Source organism: Mesoplodon bidens (assembly GCF_964165515.1).
Source record: "Mesoplodon bidens genome assembly, chromosome: 8".
NCBI classification, from domain to species: Eukaryota; Metazoa; Chordata; class Mammalia; order Artiodactyla; family Ziphiidae; genus Mesoplodon; species Mesoplodon bidens.
Window position 1 is genome coordinate 81320273 of NC_138165.1, and position 27600 is coordinate 81347872.

A 27600-nucleotide genomic window follows, 5' to 3' on the forward strand; every position below is an offset into this window, starting at 1 on the left:
CCCACCGTTAGCACGATGATCCTCAGGCTGCTCCTGGCTCTCAACTTCTTTCCCTCAATTCAAGTAGCAGGTAAACAATTTTGATTTCTTTCCTCCCCCAACGTTTTCGTTTGAGGTCTTTGGTTCATTTTCAAATTTCAAAGAACTCATGAAATTTGGACATTTGAAATGTAGTTTTTGCTATGAATGGCAAATTGTTATTTAGAAACTCACTGATTCTCAAACTATGGCCAGCAAAATATTTTAATGAACTGCCTTTGGAATTAAATCAGATTTATTTAGCTATCAGTTGACAGTGTCCCAAGAATTGTTAGCTTTTGTCTATACATATATATTTTGAAATGTAAGAAAATTGCTGTAAGCAGGTTGGTTCTGAAAGCTCTGGTATTGGACTGCCTGGATTCACAGCACAGATCCATTTCTTGCTAGCTGAGCTTAGGCTAGTATTTAAACTCTCTAAGCCTCAGTTTCCTTGCCTGTAAAATGGGGATGATAATAACCTCATCTCAAGGTCATTGTGAGGATAAAAGGAAACAATCCATGTGAAATGTTTAGCACAGTCAGTGCTTGGCTAGCTAGATAAATGTTGGTTGTAATTACCATGTCTACCTGAACTGAATGAGTGCCAGAATGAATTCTGGAGTTGTCACAGAAGCTGGTACAATACAGATGCTAATAAATTAGTTTTTTTTTTTAACAGTTGGCTGAAATCTGTTTTCTTAGGTTGAAATTCTTTTACATTTCCAGTGGTGATGGGGCGAGACTAAAAACTTGACACTATCACAGTTAACCACATTTCAGATGAAGAGATGGGGGTAGGAATGTTAATTTGGCTAAGGATATACATAGAGGAGTCATTGGAACCAGGGTCTGAACTACTTTAGTCTGACTCTAGAGCCTGTGCTACTCCACCTAACATGATGTGCTTTATAATTTCTTAGCTCCAGATATGTCCAAGGTTAAATCATCTTTGGAAAATTACAATTCCAAACAGAAAGAGTTTGTTGCTTATGTGGGCTGGAGTCAGATGTTTGTTCAACTCGTTCTCAGAGTTAGAAAAGGGTCCCACTTGGCTCAAAAATTGGACTGTTAGGGGTTAATTGGTATATTGAAATAAGGATAGTTATCTTCCCCTTGAAGATACATTGAAAAGCCAGTATCTTCCATTTTCTTTCTCACTTATTTTGGTAGAGTGGGGACTGCATGATTTTTTGTTGTTCTTAAATATCATGTACATGACCTCCAAAAAATATAATTACCCAACCTGCATAAGTACGCTAGCTACATATATACCCATCCATTTTGTTGTCTGAGGTGCCAGTAAGCACGTTTACAAATTGTGTGTATCTATAAAAGGTGTTGATATAATAAAAGACATGAACAGGTGATGAGACAGGTTATGCTCCAGTATCTCGTACCCACTATTGAGAGTTACCAAGTATATTTTAAAAGAATCTTCAACATCGATTTAAAAAAACTTTGTTTTTAAGGGATCTCTAAAATTTATTTTTAAAGAGTATTTAAAATTTCTTAATTTATTCGGCAGTAAAGAATGGGCAGAAAAGAGAGAGAAGCCTCACTCTGACAGAAAACTTTAAAATTGATAATTGTATACAAAATACTTTTCTTTGTGGAGAGCCATCCATCATCATTTCATTCACTCTCCTTTAAAGATATTTTTCATAAGACTCAAAGCTTTATATTCGTCCTTTAGAACATTTATTAGAAGGGGGATAGCTAGAAAAGCAGTGAAGAGTTCACACACATGGAAACTGTTATTGACTTTGAGGTACTTCTACTTTTCAAATGCCAACTCAGCCCCATAAAAACTTTTAAGATTTGATGCTGAGAGGCCATCTAATGAAGTAGGAAAGGGGTAGAGAAAGCACTTTCAAAATGTCACTTCCAGTAAGAAAACTTATGAGAAAAAATAATTACAACATACAAAAATGTCTAATGATCCATTCTAATCAGTGGTGCAAAATCTTCCATGTGCTTTTTTTTTTTTTTTTTTTTGGTACGCGGGCCTGTCACTGTTGTGGCCTCTCCCGCTCCGGAGCACAGGCTCCGGACGCGCAGGCTCAGCGACCATGGCTCACGGGCCCAGCCGCTCCGCGGCATGTGGGATCCTCCCGGACCGCGGCACAAACCCGCGTCCCCTGCATCGGCAGGCAGACTCTCAACCACTGCGCCACCAGGGAAGACCCCATGTGCTTTTTGTTTCTGTCTTTACCCTCCATGAAGAAGTTACAGTTAAGGAAATTTGCTGGTCAAAGTGTACTTGTCCTCCCTAGGATTGTGAGAGACTACTTCTATGTCTGTGTTGAGATATGTGTGTGCATGTGTTTGTGTGTGTATGAAGAACAGTTTTTCCCCCGACTAATTTAATGTCTAACTCATTGCCTCACAACATAGCTTAAAATACTTATTCTATGAAGTATTTTAAACCTAACCTGATGCTTCATGATTAATAACACTATAGAAAGATCTTTACGGCTAAATTAAAGAAGTATGATTTAGGAAGCATGAGAAAACCTTAACTTACACAGTTTCTTTACTAACATGACATGTTTTCTACCAGATAATTGTGCAATTGAGATCCACAATAGAGGATTTTGTTGGATTTTGGAATATGAATCCAGCTTAGAACTGCAGGCCCTTGAAAGGGAATCAATTCGTGGTTGATGATAGAAGGGTGCCTATAATATATAGCACTGTTCATAGGTTTTTCAGCCAATATTGGTTATTTTTCAGCAAGCTAATCATCCATGATGAAGGCAAAAATCAGGACAACACATTTTTGTTTTCACGAGAGCATTTCTTTTCATTTCTTCCCAAACCTTAGTAAAGAAACTGTCAAAAACGGCCAATTCGAACACGACTGGTTTCTCCAGTGCTGCTGCATTCCCCTCAGCACTTCTTTTTCTGAGAGAGGCACAGAAGGCAGGAAAATGATTGGTATTTAATAAAAAAACATCAACAAAGCAAGGTAATTAAAGACCTTATTTTTAGTTCAGCAAATGACCCCTCTGAGGTAGCTGTACACAAAAAGAATCAGTTACCTCTCTCAGGAAAGTGTTGCTCCAAGGCGGGCCTTGGGAAAGTAAGGTGGAAAGATGGACATAGAAAATGCAATGTAACCAGCAGCTTGCTGTGTCTACATGACACCCCATACACAGTAGCCAGTTCTTCTGACTGTTAAAAAATTGACTGGGTGTTTTGTCAGTTCCAGTAAATTTGATGGACATTTCAAAAGTGTAGCCTTTGCTTAAGAATTGGTTTTACTCTGCTTTCACACCCTAAGATACTTTTTTTTTTAAAAAGAGGCAACCATCCAGAAAGAGCTTTTACAGCAAGGAATGTAAAATTAATACCAATATACCAATACCAGGAAATAGAATGAGTCATTTTCACAGATAGATTAGAAAAAGAAATGAATCTGTGATCCTTACTCTGAATCTCTCACATTCAAACCTTTACTATGGGGGGTGGGGGAGGATCTCGCTGCCTTTCCTTTAAACATAAACCTTCCTCCTTTTTAATATCCTTACTCTATTTTCATGAGTATCAAAATGCCATGTGACTACCATTCACCTTTCATCATGGGTGGCTATCTTCCTCCAAGTATTTCCTGCATGCAGTGTGTTGACATTTACAAAATGCAAATTATTATGCCACCAACATGCCAGAAGAAAATTCCGTTTGTGGTTTATCATCTCTAAAACAATAGCTCTTTATTAGTGCATATAGGCATTGATAAGGATACACGGTTCATTGCAGACTTCCTTGTCTGAAAATCAGAGGGCAGGCCCTCCTTCAGAGCACAGTTATTTATCCTTTTCCTTTTCATCTTGGTTAAAGTTTTGTTTGCCTTTTTCTTCAAGACATTTCTTATTTATAAAGGTTCACAGAGTCTGGGACTTTTCTTCCCAGTAGATAGTTTAGCTGAATTCCAGGAAAAAAATGATATCTGGGTGGCTTTGTGACAGACTGAAGCGGTCTCTGGTTTTCTAAGGCTTGTTGAGGAATCTATGTCTCTTTTATGTTAATTTCTTTGACACTTTTTGGTCAGTGACATGATGCTGGCATCCAAAAGTGTACCCAGAACTTTTGGTCTGAGAATGGTTTCATGAGAATTGGTCCCAGAAGCTGGAGGGAATGTAACCCAAGCCCTACGGAAAGTAGGTGTCTAATTTCTTGCTTATTACTCTCATTTTAATGACTCTCAACACTAGAAGAGAGGTGTCCTGGATGGGTTTGAGGGCTAATCAGCCCTTTATTAGAGGATGTGAAAAAGAGAGTTTAGACTTCTTGGGCCTTAGGATTTCAATGCTGATTTCATAGGCATCTTAATTCTGTGTGTGACCATTCAGGTTATGTGAGTTTATATTTTCATTCTTGGAAGACGAACGCATGGTGGTGGTGAATTTCTTACTTAACTCTGAGCTGCAACTTTATCTCTGCATCACCATTACCATCATCTTTTTCATTTGTCATCATCTTTATTATCTTGGGGACTCTGGTTGCCAAGGTAACCAGGTTAATGGTTCCTGATGATGTCATAAGAGTCACCCACTCACCATTCACTCTGACCTCTAATCTAATTGTGAGCCCCTTTCTGCAGTATCTGAGTCACCTCTCTGGCTCACCATCCACCACTTAATGTATTCATTATAACAGTAACTCCTAGTCATTACCCACTCTCTCACACAAGAATCTAAATTAGTGACATGTCTTACATTTTTAACAATGACATGGATTCCTCTGTTAAGGACTTAGGTGGGTGTTTCTTTTTTTTAAACTTGAGAAGATAGAGGGCTGTGCTTTTCATTTCTTAGGGATACTTGACATGTGATAAAGTGTCAGAACATCACTGTGGCTGTATTTGCAGCTTCCATGTGACCTGACGACTTGTGTTGAAATTCAACAGTACTACTAATAAGGGTACATAATTTAAGACCAGCTTCAGCAATGTTGAGTCCAGGAGGGTTCCATTTCCACTTCACAGACTCTATCCCATAGAAGGTGGATGAGAATGGGCACATAGGAGGAAGAGAATGTTTCGTCCCACCATGAGCCTCCTGTGGGAACTAAAACAGGGTGTTAGTAAGTTACTGTTCTCAAAAGTTCCTGCTCCTTCTTATGCTTTGGGAAGACAGATCTTCTTTCATGTGCTCATTCCATAGGTATTTATTAACATCTTCTACGTGCTATTTTAGGTTCTGTAACTGATACAAAAACCCAGTTTGAGCTACAATGAAGTTAAAAATGAGAACTGCGAAAACTTTCCAGAATTTTTTTTCTCTTTCAATTTAGGACCACTGTGAATGATGTCCTATCAATGCTAATTTATTTTATGGAAAACAGTGATAACCCAAAGCATCCACAGAACTGTTGAATTCAACCACAGACATTTTTTAGAGATGGGAGGGAACTTAGACATCTCTCAATTTATAGAAAAGGAAGTTGTGTTGATGGTTCCTCGAAGATGCTAATAGAAAGATGACATTGCAATGTTTCCTGACATTTTGGGATGCTTTTAGGCTGGACCCATTTTACTTATCCAATCTATCTCCTTTTATACCCTAATACAAGATCCTTAACCTAAATACTGAGAGTTTCTTCAATGTCTCACACACCTGCACTTTATGACCTTTCTGATGCTGTTTCCCTTTTGGAATTCCCTCTCCCTTTCCACACATCCAAATCCTACTTGACTTTCACTTTATGTCTTTCGTGCAAGATCCATCTCCCTGAGGAAGCTTTCCCTGGGTATTCAGCCTTTACTACGGTCTTATAAGAGGAGCCCCAATGGGAGTGTAACACGATCTAACAAATATTTATTAAACCTCTGTTATATTTTAGTCTCTATTGGGATCTGAAGGAATATAAAAAGAGGAAAAGAAATATAAAGACTTCATTAGCACACAAGAACTGCTTGTGTAATTAATCAACTTCTCTGTGCTTTTACAGACTTCAGATCTAGTTGAGAAGACTATATGTGACAGGATATAACAGCTGGAAACAGATAAATAAAATTTGGCAGTTTACTACCTCATCATGCTATTTGATGCCTTAATGGCTTTGCATATATTATTCTTGTAATCTGTTATGTCCCCTAGTCCTCTCATCTGAAGAAGTCTTCTGAGACCCTACATGGCAAAGTGAGGGACTTCTTTCCTCATCAGGGTTCCTAAAATTATTATTGTGTGTTGATACATCTGCTTTTTCCCCCTAGACTGTGAGCTTCTTGCAGACAGGATCATGTCATATCCATCCTTATAACCTCAGTACTATGTACAGTGCAGGAATCATTGTAGGCGTTGGACAAATATTTGTTGAAGGAAATGAATGAATTAGTACTAACTACAATGAGGCAGCATAAAATAAATAGTAAGCTTTTACAGAAAGCTGGGAATTAAGCTGGACTTTAAAGCTAGATAGGTTGTGAATGCATGATGTTATTAATAATAATTGCCAGCTAATATTTATTTTGCACCTATAATGTGCCAGACACTGTTCTATGTGGCTTTCCCTGTATTAAATCATTTATTCTTTTCTTAAATCCTTTGAGGTAGTTACTATGATTATCTTGTCTGTAAGATGGGAAAACTGAGGCATGAAACAGACAGAACAACTTGCCTGTGGTCACATAGTAATTGAGCCAATCCATACAGGCTTGCTCCAGGGTTCATGTTCTTACCAATGCCATGTTGCCACAGGAAGGAGAAGAAATCCAAATGAAGAAATTAAGCCAGGAATATCATTTCATGTTCTTGGAACAGTTGACCAGTCTGAATGTATAGAGGCTTGGAGAGGCAGGGTAGAGTCAGGTCCAACAAAGGATTGAATACTGATAATAGAAATTCAAACTTCATTTTCAAGATATTGGGAAACAGCTGAAAGTTTGTGGAAGCAGGATGGTCTAGAGTGTATGGAGACTAGTGACCAGGAGATCATGTTAGAACACTCTGTCACTTTGTCAGGAAGAAGGTCATAGGATTTGGGTGGCAAAGGTGGGAATAGAAAGGAGTGAGTATTCTGAGAGATGTTTTGAAAGCAGAAATTTCAGGACTTAGTGCCTAGTTTGTGAAAGAGAGGGAGGGTTAAAGAATGACGCCAAGATTTTTGGCTTAAGAGGAATGGTGGTGTCTCCGCCTGAAATCAAGATGTTGTGTAACTGAGTTCTGGAGGAAACTAGTGTTTAACTTTAGACACACTGGTTCCGAAGTAAGGACTTGAGGTATCAGAAGGATGTCTGGTACAAAGCTGAAGACATGGGAACTGGGTAAGAATAAAATATTTAAGCATCCTCAACTTTGGAATAAAATTGAAGCCATGGAAATGGATAGCTAATAGAAAGAAGAGGGTATAACTGTAGAAAAGCAAAGTGTTGAACGGAGTCTGGAAAATAGGCCTGGTTTGGAGTCAGCTGAAGAGGAGGATGAGCTAGTGAAGGAGACAGAGAATGTGTTTGGGAAGGGAAGAGGAGAATGAGGCTCGTGGAATGTCACTAGAGCCAAAAGAGGAAAGAGTTTCCAAAGAGACAGTGGTTAATGGCTTTGACTGCATAAGGGAAAGAGAAGTGAGTAATGACTTGGAAAGGCCATTGGTTTTAGCTAAAAGGAAGCCATTTGGGGCTTCGGAGTTTAGGCAAGTGACGGGGAAGGAAGATAACACTTCAAAGGTTTAAGAAAAGGTGGAGGGGGACAAAATTGAGAGAGTGAAAAGTTGAGGAAATTGCCAGATAAAGTGAAGACAATCAGGAACTTATAACACTTATAATGTTTACCATGGTATTTTGTACATAGTAGGTGTGTAATAAATGTTTGCAACTGAGTGACTTAATTATATTCGACAGGTGGAAGGAGCCAAGTGTTGGTTTTGAGTGTGTGTGTGTGTTGCGTGGGTGGAGGAGAGAGAGGGCTATTAGGAAAGACAAGAGGAAGAGGGAGAGAAAAACAAGAGAACGGAGGCAGTTTTCTTGAGGAGATGGGGATGGAGATTTGGAGAATGGGAGTATTAGCGAGAGGAGGACAAATGTCTAAGAAGAACAGGAGGAAGGGAAGAGATTTATAGGGGTAGAGATGAGTTAGGATGAAGCCAGGGTAGATGAGTGGTTCCCTACTGGCATATATATATATATATATATATGTTTGATTCTCTCAAGACAGGTCATAGTGTTAAACCTGTCTCCACAAGGGCCACTGGGATAGAATATACCTCAACTTTGAAGAGATAACCTGTTTGTACTGTAAATTTGCTTGAGTCTTCAAAACTGCACCCTGTGGCTGGGCTTGGCCTCAGCTCACAGCTGTGATAACAGGGTCACAAGGTTCAGGCCAAGCCTGTCCAGCATCACAGGCAGGGCTCCAGTTTCCAGTCAGGGATGTTAATCTTAGCAACTCTCTGTGCTTTTCAGAGAAAGGACATGGTGGCTTGCCCTTGACTTTAGGGAGGCCACATCTATTATTCTTTTTCCAAACTCAAAATCTAAAACCCCTGATTTATCAAGGTAGGGGGAAGTAATGAAGAGTTTTAGTTTGTTACGCTCTGACTTAACTTTTCTAGGCCTTCATTTCCTCATCTGGTATATGAGGGGGTTGGACGAGAAGGCATCTCAGGTCCATTTCTGGCTCAAAAATGCTTCTTAAGTGGGATAAAAGCTCTAGCTTTTACCAGCTCTAGCAAGGCAACCCCACCCCTTTGTGGATGCTCTTATGATATGATAGAGAAAATACAAGAACTGCAACCAGCCATCTTGGAAATTGTTTGGAGAGATTGTGAACCAGGATCTTAGACGCTAATGTGCTTAGAAATGACTGCAGAGTTTTGGGGGACAATATTGCCTTTGTTCTCCCCTATTTTCCGACATAATGTTAAAGTTTAACACAGTAATTATTTTCAAACTTCCAGGCCATGACTCTTATGTAGAAGAATCTGAATATGCTTAGGTGGCCCTAAGCAGACTTTGCAAAGGTATAAGACTTAGGGAGAATGAAACAGACAGGAAAAATGTACTGTCGTCTTCTTTACAGAGTTGTTTTGAATGAGGGTTTAGAATGATGGTGGCTCAGGAGGAAAATATGGTTCCCAAATTTGGGTACCAGATTAAGATATGTATTTAGGATATAATATATTAATACATGAGGTCTCTAGATACCTGTGGGTATCTGTTAACTGGATTCCTGTCATAATATTTATGTAGAAAGCTATAAAGCCCTGATTACCTGCTATCTGAACTACAGGTAACCTTTAAAGGTAATAAAATTGGATTTTTGGAATGGTCTGGTAGCTTTTGGTACAGGTAGCGCTTTCATATAAATTAAGGTGCCCTGTCATGTTGTCCTCTCAGAGGGTTCTTCCAGCATTAGGAGCTGAGAGGACAACACAGACCCTTGAATGGTAGGGCCTGGGTTACATCACACCCAAGTTTATGTTGCTTTGTGTTTAGGAAGTTTTGGTCCTAGAGTGCTCATACCCTGCATTGCTGGGTAGCGTCTCTGAGTGGTAGGGATGGGTTGTAGTACAGGTCGTGGTTTTTTAGCAAGTTTAATAATAACTGTCACCCTAATACAGATGACATCCCAATGTACATGTCTATCTCTGATTTTCTTGAGCTCTAGTCCGACTCATCAAACTCCTGGACCTTTCCTCCAAGATGCCTTACCTACCCCTCAGACCCAACATATCTAAAACCCAACAGCTTTTTTTCCAAACAGATTTCCTCTCTTCATGTAGCTAATTTTGTTAATAGTCCCTTACCCAGTCCATGAACTCCACGTCATTTTGATTCCTGTTCACCATCACCAAGCATAACCCAGCACCAACATCTTGTCCATCCTTTCTATCCCAGCTGCTACCTCCACAGCTCAGGCCCTAGGAGCTCACACTGATGCTATTGGCTCGGCCTCCTGACCAGTCTCTGCCTCAGCCCTGCCCTCACTCCAAGCAAATGCACGTGACCCTCTGTGCTAATCTTGCCAAAGCAGTGCTTACCATCCCAGTCTCAGCTCAGGTGTTTTCAATGTCTCCCATTGCCTTTCTAGTAAAATCCATGTGCCTTTTTCTTGGCATTATAAAGGTTCTCCATGATTGGTATCAGCCATCTTCACTTACTTCCCCCCTATGTAAATGGAATGCTCAGCTTGTTCCCAATAAACCCTTACACTAAAAGGCATTTCCTTTACCTTAGCCTGTCTAAATTTACTCCAAAGTTCATGGCCCAGTTAAAGGCCAGTCTGTACAGAAGCAGACTCATCTTGTCTGGAAACAAGGGGTCTTCCCTGTGACTGTCAGTGAGCCTCTACAGGGCTCACACACCAAACCTGGTTTTGGAGTGTAGCTAATTGTGAACCTGCTTTAGGATTTCTCCTAGAAGGAAGAGGCTGCAGCTTCTTTTACATCTTCCCATCTCCCAAGAACCTAGTACTATAGGCCCCATTATTTATTTGCTGAGTGAATGCTTGACTTTGTCAAGGCAGAAGTCAGAATACCAGAACAATTTTCTGACACACTGAAATTTCTTTTCAGAAAGAATTCATTGATTATATTGATAATTTTTTTCTCTCAATAATTAGTGCCTTAGGTCTAGGTGCTTGGATGGGACTTTTTGCTACTATCTGACCTCTGAGTTACTTTCTGACAGTTGCCTGGAGCACAATAATTTTTTAAAAGGCCAAGGATGATGGTCCTCTACATTACAGTGTCTGCCTGTCTGGAAACACAGACCAAGGCTAAAGGTGGTGCTTAGACTGGTGCTGGCCAATAGCAACTTCTATTTCTATTATCATCTGTAATCGTATGTACTTGTTTGAACTAAGGTCTCTTTAGATTATGTTTGAAAGTCACACTTGCTCTTGGTAAGAGTTAATGTGCTTGATATAACTTGCTAGTTGTGCATATGCAATCTTGGGCAGGGCTGGTTGCTTGGCCTGACTGTTTTTCCCTACAGAAGTCATTGCTTCCGTCATGGTGGCCTCCTCTACACAACTCTCTTTTCCTTCTGATTCTGGAACCTCTTCCTCCCCTTGCCCCTTTAGATCTGAGCATGGTTATAACTCTGCTGCTAGGAGCTACAGGTTCTAGTACTATCCCCTGTGGTTCCAAACCACTGCCAAGAGTCTTTTTATAAATAAAACCACCTCCCATCGCCCAGTTTTGAGTGTGCCATCTGTTTTCTGCTAAGATCCTGAACGAGACCATGTATACGTATATGGACCACTCTTCTACAAAGACTTTTTTTTTTTTTTGGAGAGGCTTTCCTTAAATCTCTATTCCTTGTGAAAATAAGGAGAGTTTCAAGATGACAGTCAACAGAAAACTAGGTGAAATGACCACAAAGTTATTTTGGAAACATAATCTGAATTACCTTCCCCCACCCCCCATTTTGACATGGATTTCAGAGAGTCTGGAGCCATTCAAAGTTTGATAGCTTTGTTTTTCTCTTTGTTTTCACTGAGGAGGATGGTGAAAGATGCTGTAGTCTGAGTGTCTTATGTTCCTCTTTCTCACATCTCTATGAATCCAAGCCACAAGCTAGAGTTACCAGAGCCACAGGTGGTTCAGCATCCCTGTCCTCCCAGAAAGCACAGTTCGCCTTACAAGTTCCTGAGCAAACACTGTGTTGGCCTATGGTCAGCCTGCCCCTTATGGAGTCTGCAAAAGGAGGAAGTAGTCAGATGGCCATGTGTTGAAAGGTATCCTGGACCTGAACAGGAAACGTGCTCAGAGGAAAGTTACGGTAACTTCACCAGCTCTGTGGTCAGGAGGGAGGTGTTCTGTGCCAGGGAAACCAGTGTCACCTTCACAATGCGTTCACAAACATCACAGGGCAAGATGGTTGAAAAGAGAAAGCTTCATTTTCTTTGGTTCCTGCCTAACATGCTAAATTCTATTCAGTCAGAATTTTAAAAAGGAAGCAACGTGATTAGGATCTTTACAACCTGATTGTTAAACTGCAGAAGAAGAAACTCTGATCATGGTGTGCAGAGATAGAACCCAATAAAGTTCTTAAGAGGTCAATGGACATTGACAAGGTCAAGAGGGCAAAGGACAATGACATTGCTAAAGAAACATGTACTCTATCTTTTTTAGGGCTTCCTTAACTTTAGTTAAGGAATGCGGTTTTCAGTCTTGAGTGCTGCGTATTCCACTCTCGGGTTCACCAGCCTCTGTGTGCCATTTGATTTCTCTATGGTGTTATGACAAGGAAAAGGAAAGATGGAATATCGTAAATTAATCATGACAAATAAAGTAATTCACAAAGGCCCTGAAGTTAAGGGTTTGCCCAATGAGGTTCAGATTGAAAGTGATTTTATGTATTGACTAATGTTTGTGTTCAAACTCTTTTGGACACGTGGGCAAGCTGAAAAGGAATTGCTGCAATGGTGTACTTATTGCGTGTGGATTTGAAATAATTTATAAGAGGCATTTCATGGGACCATATTTTCTGTAGGCTTTATCTGGAATAATTTATAAGAGGCATTTCATGGGACCATATTTTCTGTAGGCTTTATCTGGAATCCATCTATGACCTTCAGGAAGTCTCTGCAATTGTAAACAAAATCTTTTGTGTAGAGACAAAGCAAGTTTGGTAACAGACTTTTTCTAAATATGAAAAAGTCAAGATTGACATGAAATCAAGTCAAGCTTGCTGAATGTACAAAACTGGTTTTCTATTCATTCATGATTTAAAATATTACTCCTAAAATCATAAATAAATAATATCTTAGCTCTTCCACAATATCTGTGACCTTGTTTAGAAAGCCATTTACTTCTTTGGTTTTCAGTTGCCTCTTGTGTAAAATAAGGGATTGGCTGAGATCATCTCCAACTTCCCTTCCAGCTGAGCACTTTTTGCAGGATGGTATTCCAGCAAAACAGGGTAGAAAATGAAATTTATCTTGGTCCTGTCCTCTTCCCACTCCATTTACTCCCTTGCTCAATGGTATTCTCCTCCCTAAGTCTCACTTCTGTGCCATTCAACTATCAAGTCCAACTTTGAGAAGGTCTAGAAACAATCACCAAAATTGATTGAAATTTTGATGCAACCTGGCAGAGGGAAAAGAACACTAGATTAGAAGTCATGAGGCTTGAGCCAAGTCCTAAGCATCATGTACTTGTCCTGTAACCTTGAGCAAAGAATTAGACCTTTTTGACCTCAGTTTCCTTGTCTATAAAATGGGCATAAAGATGACTGTCCTGCTTATTTATTTCACAGGTTAATGTGGAGTTTATATGAGATAAAATAGGAGAAAGCACTTTGTAGCTCTATGAATATAGGCCATAGTTACTAATTTGTCAATGTATTTCCCACACTGCATTTTAGGCTTCACCTTATTTTGAAATCAAAGCATTAACTGAGCTGGTGGGGAGTGTCCTTTTAGGGTCAGGGTTCCTTTTCTGGTGTTTGGAGCCACACCTTAGAGATGGTTATCCACTCCACCTGTGCAGAGAGTTGTTTATTATTATAGTAATTGGCCTATTTACCAGAGGCAAAAAGGGAAAGTTTTGTTTTGTTTTTGGTAACCAAGCTCCCTTCCCCCCTTTCTCATGGAAGCACAAGCAACTTTCAATTTTCCAGAAGTCAACTATATCACAAAATTCACAGATTATCTGTGGGAAATCTTTCAGCTCTCACTGCCGTGCTCATAAGTAGCAGATAAGTACCTTCTCACCTCCAATCTTACTCTTCACATTGGCTGTTGTCAAGGGGGAGTTGTGAGGGAAAGAGGTTTGAGGTTACTGCTTCCTGTCTCCACACCTTTAGCTAGTTTAGCTGCTAGGAAAGGCTTTGAAAAGCAAAGCACTAAATTCATCATCAAAACAACTTGCCAATTCAATTAGAGCCATGTCAGTCAAGCCAATCTTTTGACACCAGAAGCGAATACAACTGATAGAATGACAATGTCTCTCTTTTAACCTAGTAGGTTTGACCTAGGCAGACCTTGCCTAACTACTCACAAGAGGGAAAACTGAATATTTACAGGGAAAGGGGTAGGTCTGCTAAGAAAAAAATTCACATGAGAAGGATGCTTCCCACTCCTAGAACTAACTGGAAGGCAAAAAGGAATCAAACAGAAGTTAGTATGGGGAAGCTAAATATTTCTCTTATTTCTTCTTCTGAGTCTAGATGTGTCCTTAAATTTTACAATATGTCCTTAAATCATTTGAAGTACTGTAGATTCCCTGAAACTCAGAGAACCAAAATACATATCAAAGCCAAATGTCATCTGGTGTTCTGGTTATTTGTTGCTTTGACTGATCCATGTTATTACTTGACTCTCACAGAGTAAGGGGTATGCATTTTCACACATGCTCCATTTTTAAGAAAAAATAAGAGCAATCAGAATTACTGTTTCTATGGGAAGTCATAATGATCACAAATATTCAATATCACTTAGAGCAATTGATTATCTTTTCCTACCACCCAAAGTGAATTTCCTTCCTTTAGTGTCTCTCCAAAGCAGATGTGGGTTTTGAAGTCCTATGAGATGGCTTCTCACTTAGGTTTCTCTGAATGACTGACATGAATCAAGGCGGAAGCAAGTAATATAAGGAGATACATGTTAAAAAAAACAAGAGGTTTTGGGGCTTCCCTGGTGGCTCAGTGGTTGAGGGTCCGCCTGCCGATGCAGGAGACACGGGTTTGTGCCCCGGTCCACGAAGATCCCATGTGCCGTGGAGCAGCTGGGCCCGTGAGCCATGGCCGCTCAGCCTGCACGTCCGGAACATGTGCTCCACAACGGGAGAGGCCACAATAGTGAGAGGCCTGCGTACCGCAAAAAAAAAAAAAAGAAACAAAAAAACCCAAGAGGTTCTATCAGTCAAACTTGAATGCAAGTTGAACCCTCAGCTAGGAGGCTGTTGCCACACACTAGCACATATTAAGAGAACTATTGATACTTCAAGCATAGTACCTAATTTTAAAATGATCTGTGCTGACATAGAAGAGGGAGGAAAGTAAACCTTGACAGATAAATTGGACATCTCTTTTCCCTCAAATGACCATGTAACCAATATTTTTCAAGCTCTTTCCCAACAAAATATTAGTACATAGGGTCACACAGGAAGTGACTTTTCCTTCCCTTGCTCAACTGTTGGATAGGCCATCAACCAGGGGAATATTGAATAGGTAACAGCCAGCCTAGATCTTAGGACCTCAGATTGCTCTTCCCTAAGAAGTTTCTCACTTTGTAGTGCTGAGGGAGAATGGGCTCAGGAGAAATGTGATCAGTTTTAACAATGCTGAGGTTTGAATTTGGAGGCCCCATGATGAACAGAAGGGAAATCTATCTTCCAGTTATCTCATTATATCATGCTCTGTGAAGGAAAGCAGAGGAAGACCACTGCTTTTCCCTCTTCTGAAAAACAACAAACACTGACTAAGATCCAGGGAGTCAACTATGTGACCAGGAACCTTTGAGGTGATTTCCTTTTCCTTTGCAATGATCCCCTAGGCTGGAAGAATGTCTTCTTCACAGCCCAGATGTCCAAAGTTCACCTCAGTTTCTGAGCTGTCTGTTCCAGTCATGTAATGAATGAAGAAAAGACATAGGCAAAAGGAAAACAGTGTTACTTACTGGTTGGTCTGTGTGGCCTGAGGACAGCATTTTTAACTCCCTCACTCATCACATCTAAACCCACGCTGAGTTCTGCCAACTTCAGTCTGGAAATATTTCTTGAGTTCATCCACCTCTTTCTAACCATAATTCAGACCCTTATCACCTCTTGCCTAGACTACTACAATTGTATCCTAACTGGTCTCCATGTTTTCACTCTTGGTCTCTTCAAATTCACCTTCCACCTTTGTGCTAAAGAGATCTGTATAAAATGAAAAGTTGTATGTATGACTCTTCTGTTTAAAATCTTTCAAAAGGTCCTCATTACCTGCAGGAGAGAGTCCAACCTATGAACTATGCTTACCTTGCCAACCTTATCTTTTACAACTCAGGTCCAGCAAATTCAGGAAGGTGCAATTCCCAACACCTGCCATACTCTTTCTCCCCTCCTCATCTGCTCTGCCTAGACTATTCTTTTCATTCTCTTTGTCTTTATCTTCCCCACAGTCCCCTACCTCACCCCTACCCCAACACACATTCTCCTACCTCCCCCGCACACCCTAACACAAAGACTCATCTTAGCTAGGATAACTTTTACTTCATAAAAACCTGTTGAATCAATGTGTGCATAATCCTTATAAGACTCAGGTCAGCAGTCACCTCCTCCAGAAATCCTTAGTTGATTCCCCAGTTGCCCTCACAAACACTTGCAGATCACTCTGCCACTCTTTTTAAAGTTGCTGTCTGTTTTTGTATCTTTCTTCTCCCACTAGATTGTGAGCTGCCCAAGGATAGACACTGAGCCCTGCTTACCTTTGGGAAATCAATTTCTCTCTCCCAGTGCCTCTTGGGACAGTGTCTCACCCTGAGTTATGCAAGAGGCACTAAGCAAACTACTGGAGTGTAGATGCTTGAGCTTCTCTGGCCCCCCTCCCTCTCCAGCTTGCTGTGGGTGCTGGGAGAAGGAGGCCAAACTGAGCAACCGTCCAGGATTGCTTTTCAGCCTTACTCAGTTTCCTTGCCCAGGCTTCCCCTTCCCGCTTTTTAAAAATCCCTGCAAAGGAGTCCTATTCTCATCTTTTTTCTTACATCAGCTCTCAGAGGAAGATCAGGAAGAATTCGAATGCCCATTAGAACAGAATTCAAGTAATTAATAACAGAAACACACTTCTTGGAGTCCTCAGTAGGCAGAAGCACAGATAACTAAGCTGAAAAGGAACGCAGATGTTGGCATTTCTTGCTGGGGTTGGCTCTTCCAATCAGAACCGGCCCGGTGATTCTTGCTAAGTAAGCAAAGAAAAAGGCCAAACAAGATTCAACAAAACAGAAAATGAGTTGGATTTTCCTATCAAGACAGGCTGAAACTTTTGAGTCTTTACGTGTTTATTTTTCAGTGCTTTTAGAGAGTATTTGTTATAATGAATAATAAATGAAGCTAAAGTTGTTGTTGAGAGCGATTTTGAATGAGGACTTAATGAGATGCTAGGCAGAGCTAGCTACTGCTAAGAATGGTACAGTCTGATCACCATCTTTCACTTATTATTTAATGAGATGCTATTGTTTGCACAGTATCATGCAAAGAAGCATAACCTCTTGTCCTTGCTCAAAACAGACTTGGAAACTAGGGGTGTAGAGGAAATACACACAAATCAAAAATTAAACAAATGGAAGCCTATGAAACAAGAGGTGTTCAAAATGTAGAACAGAGAGTAATTATTTTGAGACCTGAGAAGGGAGAGACATTGTAAGCCATGGAGTTGGTGAACAAAGTACAGAGAGATGAGTACTCACAGTGTGTCCCTAAATGATCTGGCTAATGGGGAGGGTTTGCTTCAAGGAAATGAGATTGGAAATGCTAGTGGAAGCCTGTGAATTGAGGGTTAAAAGTGAGTTTCAACTGTTAAGCCACTGCTTCGCAAACTTGACTGCAAATTAGAATCTCCTGAGAAACTTTAAAAATATTGATGTCTGGGTTCTACATGCAAGGATTCTGATTTAATTGACCTGGGAATCAAGGTTTTTTTTTAAAGTTTCCAGATGACTCTGATATGCTGTCAGCTTGAGAACTCTGTTAGGCTATAGTGGTTTTCAACCGTGACTGAATATTAGAATCAAACAGGGGAATTGTTAAACCAAAGCCAAACACAACATATAAAATAGGAGAAAATATTTGCAAATCACATATCTTGATAAGGAACTTGTATCAAAAATATTGGGCTTCCCTGGTGGCACAGTGGTGGAGAGTACGCCTGCCGATGCAGGGGAGATGGGTTCATGCCCTGGTCCAGGAGGATCCCACATGCCGTGGAGTGGCTGGGCCCGTGAGCCATGGCCGCTGAGCCTGTGCATCCGGAGCCTGTGCTCTGCAGCAGGAGAGGCCACAACAGTGAGAGGCCCGCATACTGCAAAAAAAAAAAAAAAAAAATATATATATATATATATATGTAAAGAACTCTGATAAGTCAACACTAACAAGACAACCCAGGTAAGTGGGCAAATGATCTAAATAGACATTTCTCTAAAAAGGATATAAAATAGCTAATAAGTACATGAAAAAAATGCTCAAATCATTAGTCATTAGGGAAATGCAAATCAAACCACAATGATATACCACTTCATAACTCTAGGATGGCTATAATAAAAAAGATGGACAACAACAAGTGTTGGCAAGAATGGGGAGAAATTGGAACCCTTATACACCGCTGGTGGGGCTGTAAAATGGTGCAGTTGTTTTAGGAAGCAGTTTGGCAGTTCCTTAACAAGTTAAATACAAAGTTACCATAATGACCCAGCAATGCCACTCCAGGTGTACACCCAAGAGAATTGAGAACATTCACCCACACAAAAACTTGTACATGAATATTCATAGCAGCATTATTCACAATAGCCAACAAGTGAAAGCAACTAATGAATGAAGAAACAAAATGTGGTATATCCATACAATGGGATATTATTTGGCCATGAAAAGGAATGAAGTTCTGATACATTTACAACATAGATGAACCTTGACAACATTCTGCTAAGTGAAAGAAGCTAGATACAAAAGGCAACAAAAAACTAAAAATAGAACTACCATATGACCCAGCAATCCCACTACTGGGCATATACCCTGAGAAAACCATAATCCAAAAAGAGTCATATACCAAACTGTTCATTGCAGCTCTATTTACAATAGCCAGGACATGGAAGCAACCTAAGTGTCCATCGACAGATGAATGGATAAAGATGTGGCCCATATATACAATGGAATATTACTCAGCTATAAAAAGAAATGAAATTGAGTTATCTGTAGTGAGGTGGGTGGACCTAGAGTCTGTCATACAGAGTGAAGTAAGTTAGAAAGAGAAAAACAAATACCGTATGCTAATGCATATATATAGAATCAAAAAAAAAAAAAGGTCATGAAGAACCTAGGGGCAAGACAAGAATAAAGATGCAGACCTACTAGAGAAAGGACTTGAGGACACGGGGAGGGGGAAGGGTAAGCTGGGACAAAGTGGGAGAGTGGCATGGACATATATACACTACCAAACGTAAAACCGATAGCTAGTGGGAAGCAGCCGCATAGCACAGGGAGATCAGCTTGGTGCTTTGTGACCACCTAGAGGGTTGGGATAGGGAGGGTGGGAGGGAGGGAGATGCCAGAGGGAGGAGATATGGGGATATATGTATATGTATAGCTGGTTCACTTTGTTATAAAGCAGAAACTAGCATACGATTGTAAAGCAATTATACTCCAATGAAGATGTTAAAAAAAAAAGGCAACATATTGATGATCCCATTTATATGAAATGTCCAGAATAGGCAAATCAATAGACGTAGAAAATAGATTAGTGATTGACAGGGGCTGGAAAAAAGAAGGAATGGGGAGGGGGCTGCTAATGGGTATGGGATTTCTTTTGGGGGGTAATGAAATATTCTGGAATCAGAGAGTGGTGATCCATTCACAGCTTTGTGAATGTAATAAAAAGCCACTGAACTTTTAAAGTTTACTTTAAAAGGGTGAACTTTAAAAAAAGGGTGAGCTTTATGGTGCATGAATTATATCTTAATAAGTTGTTATAAAAAATGAAAAGAATCGATCCCTCTCTCCACCAGCATAGACCAGTTAAATCAGAATTTTGGGGAATGGGACCCAAGCACAGGTTCTTGATGTACAGCTAGCATTGAGAACTATGTAAGGGATGAAAAGCTATTAGTGATTTAGTTCTATGCAGCTCCATTTTCTCCAAAGCAAAAACAAAATACTTGAGTACATGGATTCAAATCCGGATTCAAACCCAGGTTAAACTGTAAATTTCATTTTAATAGATTATTTGACCCTTTAGTATGGGTATGGGGGGTATTGCTTCAAATAACCCTTTAAAAAATGTGAACAGGCAGACAATTGTTAGTATACCTAAAAACAATAGCAAAAATGTTTTTTGTTTGTATTGAATTTTGAATCAAATACACAGAGTGATTTATTGTTTTAAAGAAATTTTGGAGAGTGTTGGTTACAAAGTTGATTCTCAGTGCTTAAGTGGCCCATTGCTCAGGTGGTTGTAGTTTACTTGGGTTTTAGTCCTTGCTTTGTTCACCATCTGCTCAGTGATATTAGACAGATCATCCAATGTTTCTAGGCCTCATACAGTCACTACAAGAAAAGGGAATATATCGTCATGTGCTAGGGAATGGGGTATAGTGGGAAAAAAACAAGATAGAATAGATATGTTCTCTTCCATCATGCAGATTTCAGGTTCTTTGCTTTAAAAGTGAAGAGATTGAACTAGGTGGTCTCCAGATTCTTTGATCGTTTACTAGGATAGTATAAAGGTATTAGATGGACTAGAGAAAGAACTCTTGTGGGCCTCTTGGGCCTCTTCCATCTTCTGTGATTTAAAGAAACAAATATGCACACTTCCTGACAAGGCTGTTTTCAGAATTTGCTATGGAGGATAAATTAAATTCTTTGGGTTACATTTTTCTTACCTCTTTATCCTACTCTTGGAACAGCCAATAAAAAAAGTCAAAATGTTTCAAAACATATAAATTCCTTCACAACAGGCTGAATCACAAATTCAAATACAAATCTATTTGTTTATGTCAGGTGTTAAAAGCCATTTCCAAGTAAAACACTCAATTAGAAAATTAATTGAGCATGATTAACATGTTAGGAACCTCAGCACAGATTCAAAAATTCCCGATGCATAGCTGTGATGTTCAATGCCAACAGAAGGCCACGTTCTGCCTTCCAAGTGAAATCACGCTCCACTGTCCCATTCAAAGGAGGATGAAAATAATATCAAAGTGTAAACTCTCAGGATAACTATCTTCCAAAGAACTCCTGCGTCTTCATCTGCCAAGAGAAATCCTTTGCTGGAGATCTGTTTATTTTGTTAATTAATATATCTTGACTTCAGAAAAAACGTCCTTATATTCTTGTTCTAAGCAAATGATTTTTTCCCCATCCAGAAAACAAGATTTTGGTGAATCAGTCGCCCATGCTTGTGGTAAACAACAATGAGGTCAACCTCAGCTGCAAGTATACCTACAACCTCTTCTCGAAGGAGTTCCGGGCATCCCTTTATAAGGGAGTAGATAGTGCTGTGGAGGTCTGTGCTGTGAATGGAAATCACTCCAAGTCACTTCAGTCTACAAATAAGGAATTCAACTGCACTGTGAACTTGGGCAACGAAACAGTGACATTCTACCTCCAGGATTTGTACGTTAACCAAACGGATATTTATTTCTGCAAAATCGAGGTTCTGTATCCTCCTCCTTACATAGACAATGAGAAGAGTAATGGGACCATTATCCATGTGAAAGGTAACGCACGGCTCGACCAGTGTCCACTCTCAAGTAATGGTTTTCAACGGCAGTCTTGAAAACTAGGTCGTGATCAGTGGTGGGGTTGGCTAACTCCCAAAGAGGACAGACCAATGAGGAAGTCTACACCTCTTAAGCCAGTGATATTTTGCATATTTTGATTCCTCTCACATTCTCCTCTAGGAAGAAGGAAGGAAATGTACTCAAGTACCATTCCCATATCATTTAATCTAATCTATTCTCTTTTTCAGAGAAACATCTTTGTCCAGCTCTCCGGTCTCCTGAGTCCTCTAAGCCATTTTGGGCACTTGTGGTGGTAAACGGAGTCCTAGCTTTCTATAGCTTGCTAGCAACAGTGGCTCTTTCTAACTGCTGGGTAAGAGAAGCAACACTGTTTTCATGTGACTTTTCTACTGCATATGCAATTGGACATATTCAAGAATTTTGCCTATGTGGCTTATTTTCTGTTGAACATGTGATTATTTTCTTTTTCCCTGCTAGGTTTCAGTAGGTTCTCTTTTAGCCTATCCAACTTGATCTGAGATAAAAATCGGATGTGAGTTTATGTTCCAGAAGGCACTGATTAGGTGGGCAGGCAGAGTAAGAAGCTAAACAGGTAAATAAGTGTGGGAGATAAATTAGGGTAGAAAATTACCTTTCTTCCCCCCACTTTGCAATGTCATTATGACATATAAAATAGCTCTAATATATACATATGTATAAAAATCTAAGCGACTTGGGGATCTAAGAAACTGAAGCCAATGAATAACTTTGGTTCGGGGTCAAAAATCATGAGAAATTTGTCTACTGAAATTATGCATTCAAACCTAGCAAGGAAACTAGGTCTGTTTATCTGAGTCATATTTTTATCTCCTCTGAAGCAGTTGAATTTTGTGAGGCCAAGTATGGTGCTGTCATTATGAAACTATAATGGGAGTTAGACTTTTCTGAGCTCTTACCACTGAATTGGAGTTTACGAACTTTTGCAAATGTTCATGCAATAAACTTGGTGTGTTTTTCTCTACCTTCTTCAACGTTGAAGTTTTGGCCCAGATTTGAATGCATATTGATAACCATATCTAATGGGAGGCAGGGGCCTCCTTATTTTCTTTCCTTTCTCTTACTCAGAAACTTCCAGTTCTTATGTACACAGTGTGGCACTGATTCCATATTGTCTTTGAATTTTTTTTCTAGAAGTTAGATTCATGTACGGATCATTTCCTCAACAGGATATGTATGCTTCTCAAGGATATAGGACTATTTCTCTTGACATTCACCATCCATCTGGTATTAAGTACATTTAGCTTAGTGCTTAAAGAATGCTTATGAGCTGATGAATTGATAACCCCCATAGAGGCCAAACTAAGGACTTAAATGAGTATGCCTGAAGTATCATACCTATCTTTAAGGCATATTCCATACATCTAACTAATTCATACATGGATCAGTGATTTCTGGAAGCCATACCATGTTGAAGCCATCCTATTTACTATAGCCTTGGTGCCGGGCAGGGTCAGGGTGGAGGAGGAAGGCAGCCCTGGGTTCACAGTCATGCCAAGGATAGATTCAGCCTGGGATCCTTTTAAACTCTTGTCAGCCTATTACCAAAGTTTGCCTCTCCCTCGTTCCCCAAATGCTTCTCCCATTTTGAGAGACTAGGGGGCAGATGGATGCTTGTCAGGCTGCCTGTTGCCTAATCTGTACCTCCAACCAAATCTGTAACCACCAAAGTGGCTGCTTGTTCCTGGAAATCCTTTATATCAAATCATGAGAATTTGCCTATCTTGCCTTCTTCAAGTTGCCCAACTCTGATGGGGGCTTTTTATGTAGTGAAATATTGCCTAAGTTCTTCCTCTGTTGTCAGTTGAGTCTGGATCTTGGTGTCTTCATCCTAGTTACCTTTCATCTTTGAACCTCTGTGGAGTTTGCCAATAACATTAGAATTTAGGCTCCGGACGCGCAGGCTCAGCGGCCATGTCTCATGAGCCCAGCCGCTCTGCGGCACATGGGATCCTCCCGGACCGGGGCACGAACCCATGTCCCCTGCATCGGCAGGCGGACTCTCAACCACTGCGCCACCAGGGAAGCCCTCAGTTCTTGTTTTTATCTAGATCCCCTTGGAATATCAACTTCTTAATCTAAAAGCCAGGTGCAGTGCCTTTTGGGGTACATTTCCAGGACAAGTGCTCCCCTGTAGGTCCCCTGTAGTATGCTGACCTAAGTCAATGTACTTTACTAGCTTTGTAAGAAGTAGTTTTGGAAAACTGTTTTAACTTTCAGTGGCCAGAAGGGTACTGCTCACCATTTAAAACTTATTGTCAATATACACTAGAATATCAGTTACTATAAGCAGGGACTAATTTGCTAAGTGACTCGAATTACCCAAAGGGACAAAAGTAGCTCCTATTTTTAATGAGTTTAAAAAGTTTACTTTTAAATTGGAAACATCATAAATGCAATATGCTTTTCTTTGGCAGCACTACTAATTCCTAGTGAGGTTCATCTTCCTTTGTTTTGAGAAAACTTATTTTGGTCTTATTCTGTCTCATGAGCTCCCTGAAAATTGGGAAGTTCCAGTGCTTGACATACCTTATCTTCTTCTGTGGCCTCTTGTGGTTAATTAGGTTACCCAATAAGAAGTATCCTTTATTTGCAACTCAAACATAGGTCTTTGTACTCTCTGACCAAAAGGGTGTGAAATAAATATATAAGTATATTTCATAGAATAACAGAGCATTTTTACCGAGGGCTCATCTTTTCCGGATACTGTTTAAGCGACTTGCTGAGATAGGCAGCCAGGCCATCAGGGATCTCTAGTAGCCATTTCCAGGGTACTTTTCTGGGATCCTATTTTTGGCTGGTCTGCATTGTGCCTTGGTGTAAGATGCCATTTTCTGGAACTTCCTGAGGGTCTGTGATGCACTGCCGTAGGCAGTTCTAGGCTGAGTGCGTTTCTGGGAACAGCTGCAGATTCTATCTCAGTCCTTGACCTGTTGCTGACATTTGAATAAAGAAAGAGCTCCCCTCTGCCAGGCAGCCACAGACCAGCACCTGTCACTCTCACTCAATCCTCAATTCACTCAGTTGAGATGGTAAACCCATTCTCCTTCTTAGTCTAAAGGAGCCTTTAAAAAACACAGTTTTCTCCACTATAAATCACACTGTGGGGAATGTGAATAGTGTGTGTACAGGTAGTATCTGCCTTTAAATCCAGTGGGTTCTTGAAGACCATGTCTTTTAAATGAATTACCCTGTGTATGCCTGTGTCTTTCTGCTGCTTCCGAGAAACAAGTTGGTAAGGATGGGAGTAGAAGGAAGAGGAAGGGAAGAGTGGTCCTGAAATCACACATCTTTAGCAGACAGTGAATGTTGAAGGGCTAAATGACTTAGTCACAGAGACATGTAAGGTGAGTACTGTGCACACGTATATGCATATGCTAGATGAACATGGGCACTGTGGGTTCTGTATACTGTTCCCAGCATGTCTCATTTCCATCCCACTGTTGTGTTTACAGTTAGGGTGAAAATGACTAGATCTGCTGTCTGATAACAGCACGAGGGTAAGCATGGGAGCGGATTGCAACAGATCTTTCATAATTTTGGTGCAACCCAGAGAACCTCAGAGCCAAGACATCTTCATTATGGGGGCCCCTCTAACTAGCTATAGTTTAATTTGAGTGTCCAGAAGCAAAGTCTGTCTCTTAGGAGTCTGGCAAGGGAAGTCATCAGAGTTAGAGTAGGTACTCTAATGCCTCCCAGGATATCAGCAGCAGCCTTCCACATTTATTTGGGGGCAGACAATTCCTTGCCTTACTCCTGCCCTGCCATAACCCTGTGCCCAAGAGATCTCTAGCCCTTTATTTATAGAAAGGATGTAGAACCAAGATGTTTGAAGGGCAACTTCCCTCACCCCCTTGGTTTCCATAGCTACCTCTCCCTGAATGCATCCCCCAATTATGTCTGTTTAATGCTGTCCTCTTCTTACTTTCAGCTAGATAACCCCATCCATCATCTCAAGTCCCAAATGACCAAAGCTGAATTGATAGTCTCCTTCAAATCCACTTTTCCTATCATCTTGCCTTATCCTTATGGATGGACCATCAACCTCCTGATCACCCAGGCTCAAATCATCAGTCATATTTGAGTATGAGCAAGAAGGAGGACTCAGGCAGTCTAGCAATATTCATTCTAACTTGATGATATATTTTGTATCCATTGCTTCATTTTCATTCCTTTCTTTTTCATGATCAGACTCTTCAGATCAGGATTTCTCGGTCTTGGCACTACTGACATTTGAGCTGGATAATACTTTGTTGTCAGGGGCTGCCCTGTGCATTGTAGGATGTATAGCAGCATCTCTGGCCTCTGCCCACTAGATGCCAGTAGCATTCATCCCAGTGTGACAACCCAAAATGTCTTCAGATGTTGTAAAGTGTCCTCTGGGACAGAGGATAAGGGAGTTGGAGGTGTCAAGGATGAGGCTTAGGCGGTCTGGTATGGGCAACTGTGTATATGGTAGTGTCACTCACTGGGATGAGAAACACCGGAAAAGACCATTTTAGGGGAAGATCCTGAGTTTCTTTCTGGACATGTTGAGTTTAAAGTATCTTTGAGGTCTAGTCCAGAGATATAAATTTGGGTGAATAGGTGGCAATTGAAACTGTGAATGTGGATGAGGTTGCCTAGGGAGAGAGGATGGCATGAGTAGAGGAGAAGGCTTAGGACCAAACCGTGAGGAACTCTAACGCTGAACGGCTAGTTAGAGAAGAATGAGCTTGCAGAGGAGGCAAGGAGGGAGTGGCCCCAGAGTGCCAGGATGAGAACTGGGGTGGTAGCACCTCACGGAAGGCAAAGCAGAGCATTTCAGAAGGGAACAGATAATCTCGAATGCTGCTGAGAGCTCAAAAGATGAGGCCTGAAGACATGTTAGTTTTATTTAGTGATATGGAGGCCCATTTTTTACCAACCTTTAACACTCACTCCTGCCCCTTTGATAAGGAAGGTGGGAAGGGCTCAGGTAGGAGTGCATGGAAATAAGGCCAGCCTTTGGCTTATTTATTCTGGTGCTCATGACATTCATGTCCAACGTATCAATATTTACTTATGCATCAGGTCAGGCCTATGTGCCAAGAAATAGACTTTTTTTTTCATTCTGGAGAATTCTGAATCCAGAAATCTGGATGGCTTTCTACTTTTAGAATTTTTATGGAACTTTTATCAAACATGTACATTTTACCATCACACTGATTGAGAAAATATGTTCCTAACCCTCAGTCAAAACTTTGCTAAGATTCGTGGTGAGTATAACTCTTATTCTAGGGTTAGTCTCACCCCTCATTCCTGGTAGAAAGTCATCCAGAGGGAGCTGTGTCTGAGGGATGGAGATGAATGACGCTATTGTCTTTATGGAAATATACATACATATAAAGGAACAGGACTGTAACTAGTTGTCTAGAACTGTAACATCCATTTAATTTGGACTCCACTGCTATGAAATTGTGACTATTCTAGACTCTGGAGGGCTGAAGGTCCTCCTTGGTTAATCATGAAAAAAAATGGCTTCTTGAGCAAACGACTAATACAAGAAGATTGCAGTGGGGATGCTTAACCTTTTCAAAGGAGGAAGGGCCTTCAAGAATATTCACATATCATCAGTGGATATGTTAATTAGATATGCTTTTGGAATTCAGTTCAAATGGCTGCATTGAGAGTAACAGGGGTGCATTTCTCTAAAATACTTTCTTTGATTCAGATTTTTCAGGTTTATTTGGAAGAGTCCAAAGTAGTTGGGTTTGATTGGTCATTATGCAAGTCCAAGGTGCTCAATGAATTCTGGTTTGTTCAGCTTCCTTTGACTGTGTTCTGAAGAGTTGCCCCCAAATCTTAGCACTCCTCCCAGATATCTCCCTCTGTGTCCCTGGCCCCCTTCACAGTGACATTCCTCTTTTCTGCAGATGAAGAGTAAGAGAAACAGGATGCTTCAGAGTGACTACATGAACATGACGCCTCGCAGGCCGGGGCCCACCCGAAAGCACTACCAGCCCTACGCGCCAGCACGGGACTTTGCAGCCTACCGTTCCTGACACGGACGCCTATCCAGATGCAAGCCGGCTGGCCCCTCTTCACCTGCTCAACACCATTGCTCTGGATAGGAAAGGACTGCCTCGTCTTCAGCCAGCCACCTTGGCCTCCTGTTAGGCCACCAATGCTCATTTGTCTTGAACAACTA

The 27600-nt window shown here is 40.6% G+C and overlaps 1 protein-coding gene across 1 annotated transcript; it reads left to right on the forward strand.

Annotated features, from left to right (window-relative positions):
• On the forward strand, positions 1-27600 carry CD28 (CD28 molecule). The gene is made up of 4 exons (XM_081243192.1): positions 1-70; positions 21018-21371; positions 21623-21747; positions 27326-27600. The coding sequence occupies exons 1-4, from the start codon at positions 16-18 to the stop codon at positions 27452-27454; spliced, it is 663 nt and encodes a 220-aa protein (XP_081099318.1). The 5' UTR covers positions 1-15; the 3' UTR covers positions 27455-27600.